Source organism: Cervus canadensis, chromosome 6, assembly GCF_019320065.1.
Source record: "Cervus canadensis isolate Bull #8, Minnesota chromosome 6, ASM1932006v1, whole genome shotgun sequence".
NCBI lineage: Eukaryota > Metazoa > Chordata > Mammalia > Artiodactyla > Cervidae > Cervus > Cervus canadensis.
Window position 1 is genome coordinate 16,480,373 of NC_057391.1, and position 23,279 is coordinate 16,503,651.

At 38.0% G+C, this 23,279-nt stretch overlaps 1 protein-coding gene across 1 annotated transcript in view; it reads right to left on the minus strand.

The window, feature by feature from the left end:
* Positions 1-22,499, minus strand: part of UACA (uveal autoantigen with coiled-coil domains and ankyrin repeats) — an 83,828-nt gene extending 61,329 nt beyond the window's left edge. The window contains exon 1 of the mRNA XM_043470936.1: positions 22,249-22,499. Coding sequence (XP_043326871.1) covers positions 22,249-22,329 — 81 coding nt within the window. The 5' untranslated portion in view covers positions 22,330-22,499. The remainder of the gene's footprint in view (positions 1-22,248) is intronic.
* Between the last annotated feature and the right edge of the window lie 780 nt (positions 22,500-23,279).

Consider the following 23,279-nt stretch of genomic DNA (forward strand, 5'->3'; position numbering starts at 1 on the left):
TTTTCTCTTTACTAATGATTTTAGCAGATCCTATGACTCCAAAATAGGCTTACCTGGTGGTTTAATCCCTGGGTTGGGAAGATCCCCTGGAGAAGGGAACAGCTACCCACTCCAGTATTCTGGCCTGGAGAATTCCATGGACTGTATAGTCCATGGGGTAGCAAAGAGTTGGACACGACTGAGCAATTTTCACTTTCACTTTTCACTTTTATGACTCTAAAGCTGCATTATGACATATAGAGAATTGAAAATTAATTTCTTCCCTTGTTATGTTAGGGAAAATTAAAATTTTAAAATAAGCTCATATATATATAATAGACTCAAGCTGTTGGGGGATCATCCAGTTCAGGAATGGTAAATACTTAGCATTATATGTGGCCACTCCCATGGCAAATATAGATAAATCAATCTTGGCACTCTTTCCTTTTGATGAAGGATGTCCACAGACCTCCCTGAGAATAAAGCAGTAGTCAAAAATGTGAGAAAAACATGTGATTTTAATTGTTACAGGGAACATTTGCTGCTGATGGTTGTGACAGGAGATAGCCAACAAATTCTGGTAAATCTCCCTCCTCCACATTTGAAAAGGAAATCCTTCAACTTTCTTGATGGACTTTAAGCCGTGAGGAGGATCTCTGGTGATAGATCTCTTAATGCACCACAGCCTCCACAGAGGTGGACGGGCTGTGATCAGGTTCAACCTTCCATTTCCTAGGTTGTCATTTAACCAAAAAATAGGAATCAAGAGTGACAGGCACAACTAAAGTACCTGTGAACAAACTGGAATGAAAGCAGAGGTGTATTAAGAGGGAAAGTTTTCAGAAATTCAGGTACTGACCTTGCAGGAACAATCCAAGGAAGATGATGGGACACCAAATCATCAAAACACAATGATGGCTTTAAACATTGGAATGGTATGACTCATTCCCACTCTTCTGATGCTACCTTCACCAAGCAAACTTCTGATAAACTTGCTTCCCTATATGGAAAAACTGGATGAAGTATCCAGCCCACTAGTCAGCTACTTACTTCTTATAATACAATAAGGTGACATTTAATACTTCAGTGAACTTTCAGTGTAACTCAGCATCTTCGAATCCAATCAAGATTGAGTTTCTGCTCAAACAAGCCTAATGCGAATTTATTAAGGTGACAAAAAGGCTTCACCTGACAACAGGAAACTGGGTCTCCCTTAACAAAACTTTTAATTCAAACTTTTACAAGACATGTAATATATGAGCAACACAGAGGGAATTTGTAAAAACTGTAAACAGCACTGATTTTCTCATTAGCTTAGAAGCATCCTCTTTGCTGCTCTTTTAAAAGTAAAACTAAATCTCTCCAAAATTCAGGTTTTAAAAGTACATACCTACTAGTCTCTCCAATTCTTGTTTCACTTGGCTTTAATTTTCATCTGAAGTAGAAATAAGATCATAGAGCTCAGTACACTGAAAAGGCATGCAAACATTAATCTAGGTTGTAAGATCACAATTTTAAGGAATAAACATTCAGAAAAATAATGGAAGGAAATAGCAAAACAGTTAACAGTTATGGAATGTGGGATTAGAGAAGACCTGAATTCTTTATATTTTCTGTATTTTCTACAATGAATATTGTTCTATTCAAGCTTCTTTACTTGCAAGAAAAAACATCCATTCACAGTTGCCTTAAGAAAAACTGAATTTATCATAAAGCTATATAAACAAAGAGCTGCAAGAGAAATCTCACAGAAAATGACAGCTGAGCTGAGCTCTACATGTCTGGAGCTGAGGTGGCCCCGGCATCAATTCTGCTCCAGGAACCTCAAAAAGAGGACTGAGTGGAGCTGCCCACCAAAGCTCTGCCACACACATTGCTCTATTCCAGTCCATGCACGTCTTCCACTCGGCCAGCCACGGACATGCTTTCTTTGTTTCCACCTTAAACTCCATATTTCCTTCATTTTAAGCAGAAGGCTATGTGTTAAGGTATAAGAAGGTTGGGAAAATAAGCAGCTTTTGCTTATGGATTGAACTGTACTTTTTAAGATTATGTATTGAATACACACACATGGTTTTTAGAAAGAGCCAACAGTACAACTTTCTTGGTGGCTCAGGGGTAAAGAATCCACCTGCTAACGCAGGAGACAGAAGTTCAATCCCTGGGTCGGGAAGATCCCCCTGGAGAAGGAAATACCAACCCACTCCAGGATTCTTGCCTGGGAAATCCCATGGACAGAGCAGCCTGACAAGCTAGAGTCCATGGGGTGGCAAGAGCCAGACACAACTTAGTTACTAAACAACAACAAGACAGTATAGAAAAAGGAATATAAAAAGGAAAAGTCTCCCTCATCTTCCCTGATATTTGGAGGTGGGGAAGAATATCCTATAGAAGGAAAGTTAATATTTATGTTTCTAAAAATTGTAAAAATATTATTTAAGAAAGCACAATATCCTTAGTTTCTCATTTTATTACATAAACAATGATTATACAACAATTAGAAAATATATATAATCAAAACAGATTACTTTGAAATTATTTGATATTGCATCACATATAAATAATATGAAGCACTATAAAACTGGTTCCATTTTAAATAGATATATTTTCTGAACTTTACTGTCCACAGAGCAGATTAATTTATATTGGCAACCTATTTATAAATTATGTGAAATATTTCATCATGGGAGAAATATCTTCTTTCCTAATACGCTTTCCCATCTGTCTTGCTCAGATTAAACTGATTAAAATGAAAATAACTGAGAAAATGTTCTCAAAAGCTAAAAACTCCAAATATACATAAGGTAGAGACATTTAAGTTTTAAGTACTAAATACCCTCAAACTGTTCTAGAACTTCTGCTTGATGTGGACAGCAATCTCGGACGGTGGTTTTCATATCTTTTTAATTTCAGAAAACTTTTTCAAAGAAGTCCTGAAGTGAATAAAGAAGAGGAGTTTCTCTTTGAAAACAGGGTCCCTTTGCTGGCTGTATTCTTTCCTTTGTCCTCTACCACCTAAGACACTCCACAGAGCAGCTCAGGCCTGCAGGCTGAGCTGGAGCAGGGAAGCCACCAGCATCAAAATGACCTGGTACATGAGTTTATTCAACACACAGAGTGATACCAACTCTAACGCAGCTCTTTAAGTGTGGTGCAGAGTATCTTTGAGAACCCCATATTCCTGTACTCCTTAAATACAGGAAAGTACTTTTAAGAGTTTAATGAAGAATTTAGTTTATATTTTTCCAATTAAAAAAAAAGTCTCCACTAACTAAACTAGGATTATACTAACAGGCTATCCCCCAACTTGCTTTTTTCACAGAATAAATATATCTTGGATATCTTGACGTGTCACATATATGTAAATATGACGATGTTTCACAATCTAAATGATAATCTCTAAGGATTACAATTTTCTATAATCAGAGAAAACAAAGTTTTTAAAAAGGAATGAATAACAAATGTTTTCACTGCTATTTTTGTTATTTTGAGTACTTTGAATTGATTTTAGAATTTAATGTTGGGGATTATAATATTAATATTGTACTGGAAGGTACCTTTGTGGGAAACATTCTTGGTTTGGGGTTTGGAAGTTCACTGAAAGTGTCACTCAGTCATGTCGGACTCTTTGCGACACCGTGCACTGTAGCCTGTCAGCGTCCTCTGTCCACGGGATTCTCTAGGCAAGAACACTGGGGTAAGCAGCCAATCCCTTCTCCAAGAGATCTTCCCAACCCAGAGATCGAATTCAGGTCTCCTGCACTGCGGGCAGATTCTTTACAATCTGAGCCACCATGGAAGCCCTGGCAGACTTCTAAATTGGTTAATTAGTTTAATTATAGTCTTCATGTTTTGAAAATATTTAATAACTCTTACAAGCAATTTTGAATTTTTCACATATTTTACATCAGTCAAGTAACTGCATATGAAGAATAATTTGAATTTAGCATGAATAAGTAGTTTTCAAATTAGTATGATTTAAGTATTACTTTATAATTAAATTATAGCAAACTATTCTAACAATTGTATCTCACTATACAATTGGAATTGAGGTACCTTGTATTGATTTTAATAAAATGATGGCATATTCAATAGATTTCAAATAGTACTCTGTACTTGAGAAATTATGGAGCTTAAAGTTCAGTATCTTTATTCTCTTCTTAACAAAGGATTGTAGTTACTTGTATTGCAGTGATTACTCTAGTTGGAGTTAATAAATGTTTACGTTTATAACCTCTTGGTTGACAGTGACAGAGCTCATGACTTTGCTAATGGCAGGGCTAGGCACTGTGTGTAATAAGGATCCTTTCAGGCATTGTGAGAGGAATAAGGGTGGCTCATGTTCATCACCATATTTTTCTGAATTTCAAGGATGTTTTATGATAAGGAGATCTGAGATCTAGCATAGTTGCGGTGCTTTAAAATCATTAGTGTTCAAAGCTGGGAAACAAATCTGAATAGATGGCTATCAGGGCTCAGGGTGCGAGACTGTCTGAGAAGACTGTCTATCCCTTTAGAGTGTAGCAGGACCCTTTTTGGGGACCACTTCCATACTGTGGAACAAATCAAGAAAAGCAAGCTATTTCATTCAAAGTCTTACATAAAATATACACATTAAAGAGAAAAAAACCTGTATGCTCTTGAGGTAAAAATCTTAAACTTTGTTACATTTTTCCTAAGAAGCTTTATTCAGTTTTAAATTTGCACAGCATTTTTTCCCATATTCAAAAACACTTGCTAAATCTACTTACTTATATGTATTTATACAATATAATTATTTTGTTAAATATGAGATGGTTCAATTCTTTTTAAGAATATCTTTTGTACTTCAATCACAGCCTTTTCCTTAAAAATGAAAGAATTTCTTTTAAAAAGAACAAGTTCGGCGGTTATAGTACTTAAATACAAACCAAGCCAAACTCAGAGGTTCACTCTTACAATAAAAAATTTGCTTAGACTTTTCCAAAAATATAGATATAACACAGCCTCACATATTTTATAATTTATTATTCCATTCTCACCTTTCTCCTTAGTGTTTGGAGGAGAGATGAGCTTTTAAATAAACCCATGAGTTTATTATTTTAAAAGGCCAATTTTTAAACATTTCATTCTTTCTTAAGTGAGAGTATATGGAAAATACAGAAAAAGTTTTAAACAGCCTACGATAAAATTGATTTATATTAATTAATGGCAATAAGAAGAACTGGCACAGTGGTAAAGAATCCACCTGCCAATGCAAGTTCAATCCCTGGGTCAGGAAGATCCTGTGGAGGAGGAAATGGCAACCTACTCCAATATTCTTGCCTGGAAAATCCCACAGACAAGAAAAGCCTGATGGGCTACAGTCCATGGGGTCACAAAGGGTCGGACACAGCTGAGCCACTGAGCACATGCACACATCATGGTTTTGCTTGGGAGTTCTGTGTTTTTTTAGTTTCTGCATCACTGTGGACTATTACGGTAATCTATGAATTGGCCTCCCCACTCTATCTGTGCCCCTTGACTACTTGTAAGCTACAGTTTACACTCTACACAGTAGTCAGAATACTTTTTAAAACCTAAGTCAGATCATATCACTCCTTTGCTTAAAATCCTCTAGTAGTTAGTATTCTTAAATATTTAACCTGAAAGTAATATTAGGAAGAAATCAAGAAAAGTCCAACTGTGGGATGTTTTGTAAAAAGCAAACAAACAAACAAGAATTGGCCTACTGGACTTTTTAGATTGGGATCCAAATATAATCCAAAATCCTTACCCATACATGATCTGTACCTGCAAGAGATCACTGACAAAATTTCCTTCCACTTTCTCCTCTTTGCTCACCTCACTTCAATTTTAATGGTCTCCCTGTTTTCAAATTACGAAGAAAACAAATATAATTGCATCTCAAGGCTTTTTAACAAGACATCTGCCTAGAATTATTAATAATTAGAAGAAAAAGCAGATACATTCATTCCCTTCAAAAAGCTTACTATATCATAATTTATCAGTTTTCCACTGCTGCAAAACCAGACACAGAGACTTAAAATAGCTACCATGTAGTAATACTATTGCTCATGAGTCTACATGTCAGCGGGGCAGTTCTGCTGTGCTGGGTGAGGCTGGGTAATCTCGGCGATGCATGTGTCTACCGTCAAATAGCCCGGCTGGCTGGACTGGGATGGCCTCTTTCCCGTGTCTGGTGATTGGTGAGATGCCTCCTGGGACAATAGGAGCAACTAGTAACTAGCAGCCTAGCCAGACAAGTGTGGGCTTGATCACAAGAGAAAATAGAAGCATGAAAGGCCTTTTGAGACCTAGGCTCAACATCATTTCCAACATTTTCTACTGTCCAAAGCAAGCTGCTTGTACAACCTATATACAAGAAGCAGGGAAATAGGCAAACTCACATTGCAAAGACTATGGGTACAGTGAAGGGTAAAGAATAGAACCATTTTGTAAGTGTCTACCACACATCACGGATGACAAGAACATGATTTCAAAACGCTGGTTCATCTAAGATGTGTGGGTGAGGAGAATAAAATATACAAAGGATGATATAAACTATATTTTGCTATAAATCCTATAAAGCATGCTTTCTCAGCCAAAGGGTGTGTCCTATGCACTCTGGGATGCTTAGCAGGATGGCTCCCTGGCATCTACCCGCTACACACCAGTAGTACACTCCCATGTTGCAATAACCAAAAGTGTCTCTAGATATTGCCAAATATCTCCTAGGGAACAGAAACCACTCACAGCTGCGAACCGCTGCTAAAAAGGAATGAAATAAAGTAAGGACAACTTGGTCTTATTACTGCCAATATAACCTAATTTTACTTTAAAAGGCCATTCAAATGAGTCTAAAAGGCAAACTTTATTTACAGATATGTAAGATGTATACCAAATTCTTAACAGTTTACATATTAAAAATTCAAAACTTCACTGATAATACTTAAGATTCCTGCCAATTTAACCAAAAACCAACCATATTTTGGCAATCAATATGAAAGAATTTAATTATCAGAAGTTCAACTAAACTAATAGTGCTACCTCTAGGATTTGGTATGTGGTGCATAAATAAATCCCAGATTGGTTTATTATTTATATTTTATAACAAATGAATACCAAGAAACGATGGTGTTTCTCTCCCAATCTCCAAAGGTAAAATTCTGTCTCAAAACTGCCGTTCATGTCCAATCCTCTCTCTCCCCATTTCAAGCAAACGGCAATATACAACCCATTTCCACCCCTCACTCTTAAGAGCAATTACAAACATGAGACACACCATGAAAACCTCTGTCATAAATTACAGGAGAACAAAGTCTCAATAAAAGAAGGAAGAAAATGACAAATTAGAACATTCCTGGGCACACTGGAAGACCTTGCAGTCACAGTCATGAACTACGTATTGATCTAAACCGTTCTCACAATACTTATGCTCTGGAAATGCTACATACAAGCCAAACTACTTCAAATGCATAAACTAAATATCCTCTAACTTATATTCATATACATATCTGTGATGGTATTGGCCAAGTGAAGTCATATATACAAGAACCAACTTAAAGACCCTCTTTTTGGATTCTCTGGGCAAAAATCTAATAGTTTCTCCTTCAGAGAAAAGAAAATGTGGTAACTTGCTAACCCAGTGATGCACCAATGAGCAGGGCTGGGACCACGGTAAGGGGAGTAAAGTGCTAAGGCCACCAAATTTAAGGCAGGACTCATTCTGATGGCCAGGTAATAAGCTAAAATATGAGGAAAGCAACTGCTGTTTTAATCTTACCTCCGGTTCAGCAGGGATTGCACTTAACAGCAGGAAACAGCACCCTGATTTCCGCATCCCCAAGTTCTGTCCTGTCCGAAGCCTTGGCACTTACACTTTTCTCGTTATCTCTGACAGCCCTCAAAGAACCACAGGGCCTGCCTAAACTGTTAGTCTGATGGTACCAAACACGGAACTGGGGAATGCAGCAGAAAGAGCCACCCAGATGGATACAACTGGAACACCTAAATTTTGAAATTTTGAACGCTGGAAAAAAAGGGGGCATTTCAGGAACTCCAAGATTGTCCTTCAGAAAGCTGGCCTTGTGTTTATAAGTGGTTTATAATTGTTAAGCATGTGTATTCACACTTTCAATGGAAATATTATCATTTTCAACATCTTTTCCCAATTATCACTATTTAACTCAATCAGTGTTATCGACTAGAAACACTGAAAAGCAGTAGTATACCTTGTGGTTAGCAATATTAGTTTTAATAAATCAGCTTCAACCCAAAAATAACTATAGGGTAGGACTTCATCTTCATAATGCAATACTATCCTTTCCCTACTTACAGTCTTAAGAAGTATCTTCAATGCTACTGAGGAGCAGACAGAGGAAATTTATAAGTTAGAACCATGGACAACAAAAACCCCACATGATAGCCTCATTACATAAAACGAGACACTTTTTTGTCTTAGGAGTAGACCCAAACACGCCACCACACCCAGAGGTGTTTGTCAAGCGTCCTAAGTATAGTTCCTTCCTCTGTTGTGACTCACCCTTTCCCACGCTATCGAACAGTTCAACAGCAGGAATGCTATTAGATCTAAGCAATTAGGAAAACTGCTGTTCCACTTCCTCAGCTGTGCAGAGAAAGAGTTCTGATTAACAAAGTTTGACTTGCCCAACCCCCTGCAGTAAAGCTACTTATTAAGCCTAGATCACTTTAAGTGGCTTGGAGACGAGTCATATTCGGTACAAGTCCTTTCCCATCTTATTTTAAAGGCCACACATAAGCATTTAAATCTACCTTTCCAACAGCCACCTTGTAACCCCTACACAGAATTTCTTTTCCAAAACTGTGCAGGCCTATGTGTTCCCCTCAACCACACAGGACAGCAAAGGCTATTTCCTCAGCAAATTAGCGATGGGGTGAACGCTAAGGAACATAGGGGTTTTAGCTTATTGTCAATGGGCTCTTTCTACCAATTATCTTAATTATATACATTCAATAATTAAGGCAAGGAAAACCACTCAGAAGCTTTTTACTCTTGCCAGCAAGAATCTTTCAGGCCTACGGACTTACATGTTCCCAGTAATAAATCCCCAAATAAAATTAAGCTGTTAGTTTTCATAAATAAGTGTATTAAAATTGTATTAATATTAGTCTATTTTTATTATAAAAATTAAAATCACAACAAAGAAGTGAAACATAAAAATTTCATAATCCATAACGATGATCATCTTTGTGTTTTTCCCTGCTGGTCTCTTCCCATGTGAATTTTTATATGACTTATCAAGTTGTACCTATATTTTTTATTCTGATTTTTTTCACTTATAAGATTTCCATTTCTTCCATAGAATTTATTTATATGGCAGAATAAGAGTATGGCAAAAGTCTTGCATTGTTCTCAGTCAGTCAGTTCAGTCACTCAGTCGTGTCCGACTCTCTGCAACCCCATGAATCGCAGCACACCAGGCCTTCCAGTCCGTCACAAACTCCCAGAGTTTACTCAAACTCATGCCCATCGAGTTGGTGATGCCATCCAGCCATCTCATCCTCTGTCGTCCCCTTCTCCTCCTGCCCCCAATCCCTCCCAGCATCAGGGTCTTCTCCAATGAATCAACTCTTCGCATGAGGTGGCCAAAGTATTGGAGTTTCAGCTTCAGCATCAGTCCTTTCAATGAACACCCAGGACTGATCTCCTTTAGGATGGACTGGTTGGATCTCCTTGCAGTCCAAGGGACTCTCAAGAGTCTTCTCCAACACCACAGTTCAAAGCATCAATTCTTCAGTGCTCAGCTTTCTTCACAGTCCAACTCTCACATCCATACATGACCACTGGAAAAACCATAGCCTTGACTGGACGGACCTTTGTTGGCAAAATAATGTCTCCACTTTTTTATATGCTTTTTAATATGCATTGTTCTACTGCTGTGTAAAAATTTACTACAAACTTAGAGGCTTAAAAACGAAACTTATTTATGAGTTCACAGGTCAGAAGTTCAGTGGGGTTGACTGGGTTTTTTGCTTAGGGTCTCTCAAGGACAAAATCAAGATGCCAGACACGCTGGGTTCTCGTCTGGGAAGAATTCACTTCCAGGTTCATTCAGGTTATTGGTGGAATTTCGTTCCCTGAAGCTGTAGGTCAAGCACTCTCTTTCCTTGGTGGCTGTCAGCACAGAGCCTCTCTCTCAGCTCTTTAAGGCCTCTTGCATTTGTTGACACACAGCCCCATCCATCCTCGAGCCAGCAACAACATACCAAGTCCTTCCTGTCCTTCAACTCTCTCTGCTTTCCAATTCTGCTGTGAGCCAGAGGTAAATCTGTTTTTTAATTCTCATGTGATTAGAACTGGCCCACCTGGATAAACTCCCTATTGTCTAACTCAAAGTCCAGTTGTTAGTAACCTTAAATTACATCTGCAAAATCTCATTTGCCATGTAACAAAACATAACCATGGATACAGTATCTCATCAAATCCAAAGTCCTGGGGATTAAGGTGGGAAATTATGGAAGGCCATTTTTAGAATTCTGCCCACTACCTCTCTGTCACAATAGAAAATGTATTTCCAACTGTGGATAACAGTTAAACTTTAAGGTCCTTTCTAGTCCTAAAATGCTTTTTAAAAATCTAATATTTAAACAAATTAAAGAGATAAAGTGAAGGGCTATTTTAAAACTCATTAAGAAAATCAAATTATATGAATTTAAAAATTAGTCACATTAAAAAGGGAATTGAACTTTCCCCTAGTTAAAAAAAAAAAAAAGACATGTAAGACATGTTTTTGCAAAATCATCACCTTTTGGAGCCAATTTTCTACACCAAAAGGCAAAGCATGGCTATAGAAATAAAGGTTAGTGCCAAATCATAATGACTGGGTAAACCAGAAGCAAAGAACCCTAACACCAGTGATAATTTCTATAGTACAAAACCCCAGTCTGATTCTTGCTATAAAGAGCAGAGGAGTAAATGGGCCAAATGAAAACCGGGTTCTTAGGCTATTCCACCCAAGGTTCATTAAGGAAAACTACGACTAAAGATACAACCCAGGGATCAGGGTAGCTGGGCATCTCAGAGGGACTCAGCCAACTGACTTTGGTATGTGACAGTCCTCATGCTCACCACAGAAATCTAGCCAAAAAAAAAGGAAAGGGGAGGAAAAGGCTATGTTTGTTAGCCTTCAGGAACTTCACTCCTCTGGACAGAGAAGAGAACTCTTTCTAAATCTCAGCTACTAATGGGCTAAACATTACCAATTGGCTACCGATAGACTGACAATGGGTCCAAGGTGGGGCAATCTGCAAGGGGACGGGAGAGCAGTTCCTGAGAGCGGAGAAGAAAATGAAGGCCAACAATAGAAGCTTTAAGCCCAAGAAAGAAAGTCTGACAAATATGAGCGGCACTGAAATTTTCAGTCTCAAAGTAGTTATAATTTATACAATGACAAATATATCAATACAAGTAGATATTGCATGTTCCTCAACAGAATTCCAAAGATTTGTTCCCAGCAAAATAAGCCAGATTCTGCCTATTTGTATTAACCGGTGGGAAGAGTACACTGATAGATATGAATGATACCATGGAATGATAAGCTCATACAGTGGTAAATATAAAATACTAACTACAATGCCATGTGGTGAGGCCAAAAAAAAAAAAAAAAAAATACAACTATAGCTTCAACTCTATCAAATACACGAGTAATGTCTTCCACAGCTAGCAAAACACTCTAAATCGAGGATTCTTACAATGCTTATAAGAATTATATGAATTGCTTATAATGATTATTATAAGCAATGTACGCTTATAATGCTTATAATGATTATTAACATAGCACCTTAAGCTTTCAAACATATTTTTCAAACAACATCATCCAAACTATGAATCAGTGTACTCTAAAACAAGGCTAAGATGTCAGGATACAGGAAGATGGAGACAGCATTCTCTCCAGCCACCCCTCCACTCCCACCTTGAGAGTTACTACCTCCAGCCTGGGACTGCACCTTCCCCACACTGCAATCAGGTGCAGGGGGCTTAGTGGGACTTGCTTAGGGCAAGTTAACTGTATGACTGGCAAGTCACAACTTCTCTGGTCTCAGATGACCCCTGTTTCTCTAATGTACTCCCTCTTCTCCGTCCCTTCCAGCACTGTTATGATTCAGGCCCTCACTAACCCTTGCCTGTCCTATGGTAGCAGACTCATAAACAATCTGCCCACCTCTAAGACAGACCACCTCAAATCCATCCTGAACACAGCTACACAGTAATCCATCTAATAAAACACCGGTGATCATATGATTCGCCACTTCTGCATACACAGGACAAAGTCCAACACAAACAACGTGGCCTATTTTAAGCCATTCCAAGATTTAGCCCCAACCTCCCTTCCTGACTAGCTCCCCTTCAATCCCTTGCTGATTATTTTGGTGGCAAAAAGTTGAGCTGACAATCCAACTGCCCCTTCCCCCAACTCCAACACTTCTCCCCTTCATGCCTCTGCTCTTGCTGTCCCCTCTGAAAGGAATGTCTTCCTGTCCTGGATCACTCCTACCCACTTCTTCTAAGCTTCAGGTGAAGAGGCTCATGCTGCAGATGGTGGTTGGGGTGCCAAGGGGTAGGGGAGAAGAGCTGGAAAGTAGCTGCTTAATGGGTACAGGGTTTTCTTCTGGGGTGATGAAAAAGTTTAGGAACCAGAGATGGTGCTAACACAATCCTGTTGATATATTATATGCCACTGAATTGTTCACTTTAAAATGATTTCTGTTATGTGACTCTCATCTTAATTTTTAAAAAAGCAGCAGCAGCCCACCCTACAAAAAAATACAAAAAACCTTCACCAACTCCTCAGCCCCAGACTGGGTCAGCACCTTGTAAGCGCCTCTATCACAGCACTTATTACTTTGTATTATCCATTTATAGAGTTCCTGCACAGTATTTTGAGCCTCTTTATCTTCTTCATCTTCTCATCTCCCTGTGCTTAGCCTAGGCCCTCAAGAATTAATTTTTAATAAATAAAAAATAGAGATACCGCTTATCTCCCTGGGGGCAAAAAGCTAGGGGCAAATGATCTTTTGAAGATCTAGGTTCTATAAAAAGCCTACAAGAGCATGTATTAATTGGAAAGAAAAAGATCAAGAAGACTGCTATTTATCTGGTTATAAAATTCAGGTGAGATTTTTCAGGGAGTAATGAAAAGAACTACCATTTATTGAGTTAACTGCAATTATTAACCCCATTTTCCAAATAAGGAAACAAAGTATATTGAAGTAACTTGCCTAAGGTAATAAAGCTGGTTATTGGGAGCAGCAAGATCCAAGTTCAAGGCTACCAGACTGCAGAGCTTGACCCTACAACGCTAACACACTACCCGCCCCTTCACATTGCTCCAGGCATAGTTTCAAAAAATATGAACCGTCTGGCCCCCAGTGTGCCTTTTCTAAGGCTGAGAAAACACTCTACTTTCCATATTTTTCTACTTATCCATTGCCACGAATGTTGTTTATATTTTATAAAGTGTTTTTAAAATACAAAATGTTAACTTTTTAAAAGAATCCAACAGTCAAGAAAATAGAGGTGAATCATAAAAAAATCTCCCATTTAAAAAAAAAAAAACCTCTCACGTGTCAATCAGCACATGTTTGTGAGCTATTTCTCATGTCACAGCAGAAAAGATCAGAGAGCATCAGCCTCACTAGAACCACAGCCACAAGACTTCCCCACTGGAGAGCCTGGGGTATTTTCATGATACCCCACCCTCTACACAGGCTAAGTATCATGTGGGTGAGAAAACTATAGAAAAACCAAAACAAGCCAGAAGAAAATTTACAGACACTTTTTTTTAGTTTAGAAAGCATGATTGTTTTATGTCTTTCCTCCCTCCCCCTCTTTAATAATACCAGTATCTGGTAAGAAAAAAATTAACCAGAAGCCAATGAGACTTTTTAAAACATGCTTGTGCATCCGAAAGGAAAAACTTTACTACAGAAGTAATGTTGACCTTGACAACATATCAATAAGGTCAATATTAAAAACATTTTTCCCCCAATCCCAAAAAGCATATACCCTTTTAGATACACATGTACACAAGCATGCATGCACCTGTGTGTGTGTGCACACACACACCCCTTTCCAGACAGTAAGCCAACAATTTTTAGTTCTATTGGATACTCAGGACTTACTTCACCCATACATCCTCCAACTAATGCTAAAACTAAGGATGATGGGATAATGTATTGGGTGAACATACACATATACACAACAGCAAAAGGCAAAGAGGATACAATATGACAGTATTAATATCAACAATTCAAGACAAAATTATAATGGGACAAATTCAAGATTTGTATAATCACTAGTTAGACTTTACAATGAATATAAAGTAGCCAGGAACCTTAATATATCATTTAAAACAAAATTAAGTACATAAAGCAAAAACTATTTGAAATATAAAGGGGAAAGGACAGAAACGCAACTATAGTCAAAGACACACTACTCTCAAAGCTATGATGGGCCATAAAATAGCAAAAATAGAGATATAGAGCTCTCAAAGATCAATGTGAACAAGGCATCAACAGAAAGAAATGGTCAAATAACATGAAAGAACCAATAATCATAAGAATATTGTCAACTCCCTGGAAAATAAAGACACAGATTAAAGCAATAATATTTTGGCTGATAAGTAAATATGTTTTAAATCATAGTATGATTATTGGAAGGGAATGGGTAATGCAACTGCTGGATAGAACACAAAATGGTTTTGAGACTTACCCTTAAAGGTCTTCCTTCTGCCCAAATACCCTGCCTCCCAATTTTTTAGGTCTTTGGCTTAAGACATAAATTCCATAGCTTTCAATTTGAAATATATCAGTTCACAATGGTTAAAAACATGGTTCCAGAGTCAGACCACCTGGCTCTCCACTTATAGCCATAGCACCTGGGCAAGTAAAGTATTTAACTTCCATCTATAAAATGATGGCAATAGTACTCACTTCTTAGGGTTGCTGTGAGGAGTATGTGAGTTCATGCAAAGCACTTAAAATGATGCCTGGACATCCACGTTCAATAAATATTGGCTATTGGCACTTGGACTTCTTGTATGTTATTTATTTTTAAGAAAATTCACTAGCATTTACTGAGTTCTCCTAATGGGACATTTGAATCTGCTCAAATCATTTCAAATTACTTGTAGTTTTAAGTACAAAATGTCTTAGAATCAAATATTATTCAAAAACATACACATATCACTACTGTGGCATTAAGGTCACTAAATGCTAAGTAAATAACAAAGAGGTACTAAGGAATCTTTCAATAAATAGCGTTACCTGCAGTTTCAAATCTGATGAACAGAACTACAATTGACTTGTTTTGTTCTTTATCTTCAACTATATTTTGTTTTCTACAATGAGCATGTGTGACTTTTATGGGGAAAAAAAGATTTTTAAAATCAACAGCCATTTATCCTCACTGGTTCAGTCAAATATCTACTCTCTCTTAAGGGCACCTGCCAGTCTGATTCCATTACATAAATACAGCTCATCAAATCACAGCCTTGGTCAGAGCTTTAGTCACTCAACTGTACTGGTTCATGTTTTACACTTCATTTTAGAGACTACACTATGTGCAAATAAATTAGTCCACGTCAACAATATTCAGGATTCCTGAGAATATAAAAAAGCCCAACAGACAAAACTATTTTTGTAACTACAAACAAGTGAGTTTACTCTTGTGTTTTTGTGTTATATTTTTAAACCTTAAAGACCTATTACTTTTTCCAACTATATAAAAACTATGTAAACCTTTTACATGTTTTATGACTTAGGAAGAGACAAAATGCATATATTAGCCTACCATTTTGCTTATAATTTCAGGAAGTACATTTCAAACATCTATTTTTAGGCAAATTCATTACAGAAATCAATTTGATTTCTCTCACACAGATAGCTCATGCAGGTGGAAATTTTCACCAGTTTGTTAGATCCCTTACGAGAGGACAGACAAATGTTTGCATGATCTGTAACAGGACAATAAAGGTTTCCATATGATACTGACCCAGAGACTACATGAGTTATGTTGAAATCTAATATTCTGGGATCTAGATTTCTTCAGCAAGGATACAACCATAAGTGAAACAGTTTGATGAGAATAAAATTTTGCTGGCTGTTAGCTAATTCTAGAGGAGAAGGGATGAGTGGGAACATGAACTTGTTATTAACAGGATAATTTCTGAAGATGAAACTTAACTGACTCTAGTCAGAGATCCCTCTAAACAATGGTTAAAACTTGTCAAGAAATTCAAAGTTTTAATTCAAGGTAAAAAAAAAAAATAGAAAGAAAGAAAATCTTCCTTTCACTCTCCTCGCAAGCTGTCACCCTCTAACTCCTGACTTTCACTGAAATCCTTGTAACTCATCTGTACCATCCTTTACAAGAACACCAAATTTTGTTTTCAAACCTAATACTCCCACAATTGGCTATATAATTTCACAACTCCAAAACACTATGCTCACTTCTCTTTTGCCCTCAATGCCCTTCGAACTCTATGTGACCCATGTTCAAGTTTCACCCTTCTACCTTTATCCCTGACCCCACCCTATACATCTGTGCTGTCATAGCAATTTATACACACCTATATTATGACTCTTAGCATACTATAGTATTATTTTATGTCTAGCTCTCTGAAACTTCTTGAAAATTATGATTTTATCTTTCCTATTACAGAAGTTTTCAAACATATACAAAATAGTATCACAAAAGTAAATACAATAGTATCATTATCCAACCAATTACAATAATTATTAACTCACAACCAGCCTATTTCAACTATATCCCCCACTTACTTCCCCACCCACCCACAGATTATTTTGAAGCAAATTCCAAACTCCACATCATTTCATCTGTAAATAGTATACTCTTAAATGTTTCTCTGAAAGACAGACCTCTTTATAAATGTAACCACATTACTACCACTGCCACACTTAAATCTTTTAAAATAATTCTATACTATCAACACAAATTTAGATGGTGTTTACATTTCAATTGTCTTATAAACTTTTATTTTTATAGTTATTTAATCAGGGTCAAATGAGGTCTACCATTGTGGTTAGTTAATACGTCTCCTAAATCTCTTAATATCCAGATTTCTCCTCCATTTTTTTTCTTCTTCATAGAATGTATTTTCTAAGAAACTAGGTCACTTAAGTCTAGAGTTTTCCATTATTAGAATTAGGCTCATTGCACCCCCATGTTTCTCTGTCCTCTGTATTTTCTGTAAAATGGTGGTTAGGTCTAAAGACCTATCATATTCAGGTTTGGCATTTTTGGCAAGACAGTTAGTGGCAATGAATATTCCCATCAGGAGATAAACTACGTCCGACTGTCTTTCTGAGACATTAGTAGCCACTCATAAACGCCTGTCGGCACTCTATAGCCATTGATTCATGAGGAGCTAAAAAACTGTGATATATTAATTCTATCATCCCATCTTCATCTATTAGCTGGGGTAAAACACGTTTGGTTACCCTGAGAAAAAGCCCAAGTTTCATTCCTTCTCTTTATTTTAGTCCTGATCTTTGCTGACTTCTTTGCCTTCTAGTGTGATGAAGCCTGCCATGGTCATCTTGCACATTTTCTGCTCCCAGTTTGGAATTATCCATGTCTTCAAAGAGGATCTAATTATTAATTCAGTTTCTTGAGCCTAGCTTACATGTGCCATAAATGCCTTACAAACTAAATAAGGCAAGTGCCTTATTACTAAACTAATGAATTTAAATTTGAAAAATGTGTATGATGTGGAATAAATAAATGCACAATCATTACTCCACTGTTATTAAAAGAAGTAATTAAAATGCTTAAGTACTCATCATTTAAGTTCTTGGACTCATTATGTACTAAAAGACATACCAAAGCAATTCAACCCTCCTGCTTTGGAATTATAATAAAGTTCAGCAATTAAAGTCAGCACGATGCTGAGCAAAACTGATGCTGGGTTACAATCCAAAAGTATAAAAAGAGGGCTTCTTTACTGTGATCTTCCTGCAAGAACCACAAGAAATACAACACAGGAATAATCCTAGAAAACTGTCTGAATAAAGTTTTAATTAACGTAAACATTTTGACTAAAGGTTGGCATCTTTAATGAAAATGAGTAAACATTGCTCAATTAAGTAACATGAGTTTAAACAGAACAATTTGTGATCTTAATTTTCACATTACCACAAAATCATCAATACAAAAATAACAATAACATCCTTTCAAACACACCCATATCACTGAGTGGAAAACACAAATGCTTCATTCTCAAAATTACAACTAAAACAAAATAATACTTAGTCCTTTATGCTTTTCAAAACATCCCAAACTTCTGCTCTTGGTGGGAACCAAAAGAAGTTTTTTGAAGATTTTTCAGTTGCTATATTTGTAACTCTAAATTCTTTTAGAAATACCAAATTTTTTTCAGGGTACTGAGACATTAATGAGATGCTTTAGAACATATTTGGTTGCTGATTTATAAAACTGATTGCCCCATTTTAAGAGCAGCCTAAAGAAAGGGCAGCAAAAATTATCACTGCAGAACTTTCCAGGTCAGAGATTAGTAGTATAGGTACAATTTAAAATGGAACCTCCTTCCAAAATGTGTGCTTGTAATACTGGTTTGCAGTAGTGCTTTTAATTACTACTCAAATTTCCTAATCTGAACTAGGTGAAAATGGAACAAGCCTATTCTCATTGTACACATAATTGACTGTACGTATAACTGACTAGATCTGAAGTAGCATTTATAGTTATTTAATTATCCCTTTCAGAAATCTGAAACTCCAATTTAGTAATTAAAAATAAATCTGACAACAAAAATTGTCTTATTTTATGATTAAAAGATGCAGCTATCTCTAGATTTAGCTAGTAAAGGGCACTCACATGTATTCTATGCACAATTTAAAATTGTGAACTATATTTATTTATGTGTATAAACACACCCTCTTTTAGTGAACTCAAAACTCACTGACATATTTATAACCACGGTACTACTCAGAATATTTGAAATTCCTTATATAGTATATAATTATAATTTAGCATGTTACATTAATATGCTGTATTTTGCATACATACTATAATATCATAAAATATTTACATAGTTCAGTTTATTTCTAGTGTGTCTCCAAATAAGCTTAGATATTATAAATGCATGAAGAAAATTATTTATGAAATACACTTTTTAAATCTTTAAAGTTGTACAAATTGTGATCATTTCCATAATGATTAAATGAATGCTTTAAGATTCAATCAGGCAGCCACTAGGGGAAAATGGGAGAGAGGAAGAAAACAAGATGTATACCTCTTATCTTACACCAGAAAAAATTCTATATGGATTAAAGAGTTGAATATTTTTAAAAATGAAACAAAGACTAGATGAAACCATCTAGAGATTTTTCTTTATTTTTGTTTAATATGGCAGAGTGGAAAGGCCAAGATATAAAAAGTCACAAAATAAAAGGTTGATAAATTCAACTGTATAAAAATAAGCCACACTCCGCATAGCAAAAGCCACCATAAACAAAGTCATAAGACAAAAAACCAATGAAGAAAAAAAATTCATATTGAAAAGGCTAATTTCCCCGATATAAAGTACATACAAACGAAAAGGAAAGAAATCGGCAACCCAATACAAAAATGGAAAGAGTAAACTCTTCACAGGAAAGAACATGGAAGGGGCTCTTAAAAACATGCAAAGATGCTCAACTTCACCCACAGTAAAAGAAATCCAATTCAAACTATCCCGAGATACCATATTTACTTATCAGGCTGGCAAAACTTAACAATTTGAACAAACTTTAAATAAAGCATGGGAAATAATACTTTCTTGTACACTGGGTATATGATGCACAAGTAAATTTAACAACATTCTTTAAAACTATACATGCACATGTCCTTTAATCTAGCAATTACACTTTCAGGAATTGATCTGACAAGTATACACACACATGCTTGCAATATATTCAGGCGTATTCATCATAGCATTGTACATTATAGCAAAAGATTTGATTGGGGATGCTCTAAATGGGCCTAGATACTACAGTTTAAAAAAATATATGGAACAGCAAGTACAGTGTATTACCATTTATATAAAGAGTGAATACTTATATTAATATTTGCTTTTATATGCTAAACTCTCTCTGGTGGGATATACAAGCAATTGATAACACCAATGGCCTCTGAGGAATGGTGGGGGGTAAGCAGAATAACTGAAGTACACAGGCGGGAGACGGACTTTCTGCTGTAAATAATTTTGTTCCTTTTAAATATTAAGCCACGTGCTATATTATCTATTCAAAAACAAATAAATTTTTAAATAACTTTGAAAGCAAAAAGATTTTTTAAAATGCTCAATCATAACAATACATACACATGTGACCAAATAGGACATTAGGGCTTATGGTTTATAGACTGAAAAGCAGAAAGAATCTATTTCCCCCTGTTCCTTTATTAAACTCTATCAATATTTAATTTGGTTTTATTACTCATCATACTTATATATTTTCATTTAAATATTTTACAAAACGTATTTGAAAATTTAGCTAAAACTGAGAGATGTTCACTTTTTCTAAGCAGGTAGGTTCTATTTTTTTATACCATGTATTTCTCTTTATTTTTTATGACGGTATTTTTAAAAAAAAATAACAGAATGCCCAGTGTAACAAGTGCTAAAGATTTACATTCAGAAAGATGCATTTTATGTGCTGAATGTATAAAATGCAAACTGGCATGCTGGTAATATCAATAACAACTAAATACTCTGCATCTCTAGAAGAGAAAACAGGCTAAAATTAAGGTGTACAAACTTAGTGCAAACCAAATGGGGTAAAACATTGTGAATGATCCTAGAAAAGTACACTGGTAAAGCTGAAAACAACCTGCACTACAAAGAAATTGAATCTTCACCTCAATTATGTATGGTGATCTGATATCATTAAATCACTAGTCTGTCAATAATTTTCTTTTAAAAAATCTGAAAGTAATCGTCCCTTCTATGGGCTAATTAAACAATTTCATGCCATATTAACCAATATCAAATCATCAAATATCATGCTATCTGAAACTATCCCTTTTTTTTTTTTTTCAATTGGGAAGTAAAGAGCCAAGTTTCACCACAATTTCCTTAAAGCCTAAGTAAAATCATCCTAGAAGTAGTCAAGTGGAGAGAAAGGCATAATTCTGAATTCACTCAAAAGCCAAAGCAGATTAATGAGTAGTCTCAAAAAAAAAAAGCATTTAATCATTTGGCAAAACCTATGTAAAATTATTAATATCTGTTTTAATGACTCCAAACGGACAACCAGGCAGTTTTGAGTATTACATCTCGCTAAACGTTTCTGACTCTCAAGACTTTTAAAATAACGTTTATTCCAATAATACATAATGTGGAAGATATAGCCGTTCTTCTACTGCCAAATTATCTAAATCCCAACATCTGCAGTCAGGCTGTTTCTCAACATTTCTGTTCTCCTGCCAACTAAAGAGAGGCCCTGAGAACTTAGCGTGCAGAGGCCGGGCTGCGGATCACCGCCGAATGCAGGTCTGCCGGGGTCTGTCTGTCCCACAGGTGAGACTTACAAGACAATTTCCCAAATTCACCACCACTTTCAGTATCATCACCCATTTGGGGCTTTGTCTTTACAACTACACCAGATGCATCTGCCTCACTCAGAAATCAAACTTTTGTGTTTGATTCTGAGTCCCAGTGACCCCGCGACAGCGGCCAGCACACGGCGTCCACCCAGCCCAGCAGCGCTCACCCACGAAAGGTCCGGAGTCCGGACCGGGCGGCGCCGGGTCCACTGCCCTGCCCACCTGGACCGTGGGGCGCCAAGCCCCCGCCCGACCCGCAGGCCCGGGGACTGAGGGGCGCCCGCTGTGCCCAGCAGAGCCGGGGCGGGACTGAGCGCGCGTGGGGTGCGCGGGTCACCCGCGCAGAGGGCAGGGGCTGGGGTCACCGGAGAAGGGCCGAGGTGGTGGACAACCCCGAAAACACCGACTTGAGGAAGAGGGGACGATCCAGTCCTAAAAGCCAGGAGCTTGGAGACCTAAGGGTGAGGGGTGGGGAAGGGGCCGGAGAGCCCCGGAGGCAGCGGCGGGGAGGGTCCCCGGGGTCTCCGGGCCAACGCGGAGCCCTGGTCTGAGGAGGGAGGAGGAGTTGCCGGGGCCGACCCAGCGGGACGCTGTAAGGGAAAGCCGAGCAGAGACGGGCTCTGCGGTTCGCGGGAGGGCAGCGCCGGGCGCTCGGGGCGCGCACTGGCCACGGAACTCACCGCGCTGACGGCGGCGGCGGCGCCGGACGGCGCGGGGCCGGGCGCGTCCTGCCTCCTCAGGCGGGACTTGAGGCTCTTCATGGCCAAGACCTAGCAGTCCCGCTCCCGCCGAGCGCGGCGCCCCCGACCAGCGTGCGAACCTTAAAGTCAGCCTGCTGGAAAGGCGCGGAGGAGGCGGCGGCGCGGGCGGTCCCGGCCCCACCTGCCACCTGGGGGCCCCGGGCGGCCGTCGGCTCCGAGCCTGCGGCGGGACTCCCCTCCCACAGCCAATCCGCCCACGACCCTGGTGGGGATGGGGCTGGCTCTGACCAATAGGAATCGGGGAAGGGGGAGGGACTTCCCTTTCAAACTTAATAACACCCTTCCTCTCCACGCAGGAAAAAGTTTGGAACTTCAGCTGGGGAAGCGATGGAGGTGAGCAGCCAGCGATGTGGAGCGACTCTAGAAGCTCCAGGCCATGGGCACCCCGACTACCTGGGTGATGGAGCGTCAGGTCTAGAGAGAGCATGGAGTCTAGCCTACACCAGCTCTCTTCTACCCGGACTCCCCTCCTCTCTCCACCCACGTGCTCTTTCCCAAGTAAATTTCTCTTTCTTCCGGCTGATCCCAGAAAAGACTCTTGGTCACCTGCACACTCACCGGCTTCCAAGAACAACTTCCCTTACATCGGTTGATGTTTCGCTAGACAGATCCCAGTATCTGGAAACAACTACTCGCATCCAAAACTCCAGGGGAAGAAATAAAAGAAAAAACAGACTTTGAAGAATAAGGTAACAGTTGCACAGAAGTGTTAGGAACAGACTGAAAACGTTATAGAAAATCAAAGCACATGTCATGTGCTCAATAATTATTTGTTGAGTCCAGAATCCACTGCTTTGGAGGGTAAGAGTTGAAAGTTGGAGGGGGAGAGCTTTAATCAAAAATGACGCACACGGTCAAAGTGATACATAAAAAGTTGTCAAAGAAAAAAAAATTGTCTTTTTTTCAAAAAAATTTATGGTGTTTCCTGTAGAAACACGTTACAGGTGAAA